General features: G+C 31.8%; 1 protein-coding gene across 1 annotated transcript; it reads left to right on the forward strand.

The window, feature by feature from the left end:
* Window positions 1-19: 19 nt before the first annotated feature.
* On the forward strand, window positions 20-553 carry LOC21383799 (cleavage and polyadenylation specificity factor subunit 3-II; the record flags this gene model as incomplete). The annotated part of the gene is made up of 3 exons (XM_024170117.1): window positions 20-85; window positions 185-371; window positions 481-553. Coding segments are annotated over exons 1-3 (285 nt in total), but the record flags the coding sequence as incomplete, so codon positions are not given.
* Between the last annotated feature and the right edge of the window lie 993 nt (window positions 554-1,546).

Below are 1,546 nucleotides of genomic sequence, written 5' to 3' on the forward strand. Positions count from 1 at the left end.
AAAACCAAGAGAGAGAAAACACTTTTGAAACTAAAAAGCGCGCCAAGAAAAGTTGCTCTCATGGCAATCGACTGTCTCGTCCTCGGTAACCCTCTAGCTTTTTTTTTTCACTCTTCAATCTCTCATCGCCTTTTCTTCTCCGATCTTGAAATCGACAAACACTCACAAAACTCCCGCTTTTCAGGCGCAGGGCAGGAGGTGGGAAAGAGCTGCGTGGTGGTGTCCATCAATGGGAAGCGAATCATGTTCGACTGCGGGATGCACATGGGCTTTCTCGACCATCGCCGATACCCCGATTTCTCTCTCATCCCCATGCCCGACAAAGGCTCGAACTTCGACGACGCCCTTGATTGCATCATCATCACCCATTTGTGAATCTCGCGATTCTTGTCTTTTTGTCTGATTTTGATGGGCTTTTCGATTCTGATGGGGTTTTTTTTTGTGTGTGTATTTTTATGGTGTTTTGGGGGTGTTCTGTAGTCACTTGGATCATGTTGGTGCTCTTCCTTACTTCACTGAAGTTTGTGGATACCGTGGACCCATTTACATGACGGTAAGTGTTTGATGAAATGTTTGAGTCATGTATTTCTTTTTTTTTTTTTTTTGGAGATTTACTATTTTATACCCACCCTTCATTTTGAGTTTATTAAAGAAGAATGCCATGTATTTTTTTTTTTATTTTTTATTTTTGAACACGAATGCCATGTATTTTGGTGTTCTCAAATTTGTGTTTTCGGATTTTAAATTTATGTCAAATTGATACTTTTTCAAGGTCGAAAATTGATTTTTATCGGTGAATTGATGAATTTTCCCTTTGTCGCTTAGGTATGAACTTGTGAGAAGAATTATATGATTGTTTAAAAAAATAAAAAGAAAAACAGAGAAGAAAAATCTTTAAAGTTCTATTTTCAAGCTAAGCTGTAAAGAGAAAATTTGCAAAATTAGTATTTAATTATATATTTATCCATAAACTAAAAGTTTTGACATGAATTGAAGTTAGGAGGCACAATCTTGTGAACATAAAAAACATAAGGGATATTTACGTTTTTATACCTTGTGTTTTGGGTTTATTTAAAAACTATATCCTTAATTTTTTATCTCATCAAATATATACATTCAATACCAAAATTTATACTTTTTCACAGTCAATCCTCAATTTTAACCTTAAGAATACCTAAAATACCCTTTTGCTTAAGAATAAAAAACCTAAAATTCCTTTAAATGAAAACATAGAAAAAGGAAAAAACCTAAAAAAAAAAAAAAATTTAAACTCACAATTTTGACCTCTAAAATATGTAAAATACCATTCAAATGGTTTTTTTTTTTTGTGTTATTAATTTTTAATTATCACAATATTAGAAAGTTTGTGTTTTTTTCCTTTTTCTTAAGGATAGTATACTCATTTTAAAGGTCAAAATCAATTATTGACCGAGATAAGGTATATATTTGTATATTAAATCTAATCTGAAGGTATACATTTTGTGAGATTGAAAACTAAAGGTATAGATTTTAAATAAACCTAAAACACAAGGTATACAAATATAAA

The sequence above is a fragment of the Morus notabilis genome, unplaced genomic scaffold (assembly GCF_000414095.1).
Source record: "Morus notabilis unplaced genomic scaffold, ASM41409v2 Scaffold2254, whole genome shotgun sequence".
NCBI classification, from domain to species: domain Eukaryota; kingdom Viridiplantae; phylum Streptophyta; class Magnoliopsida; order Rosales; family Moraceae; genus Morus; species Morus notabilis.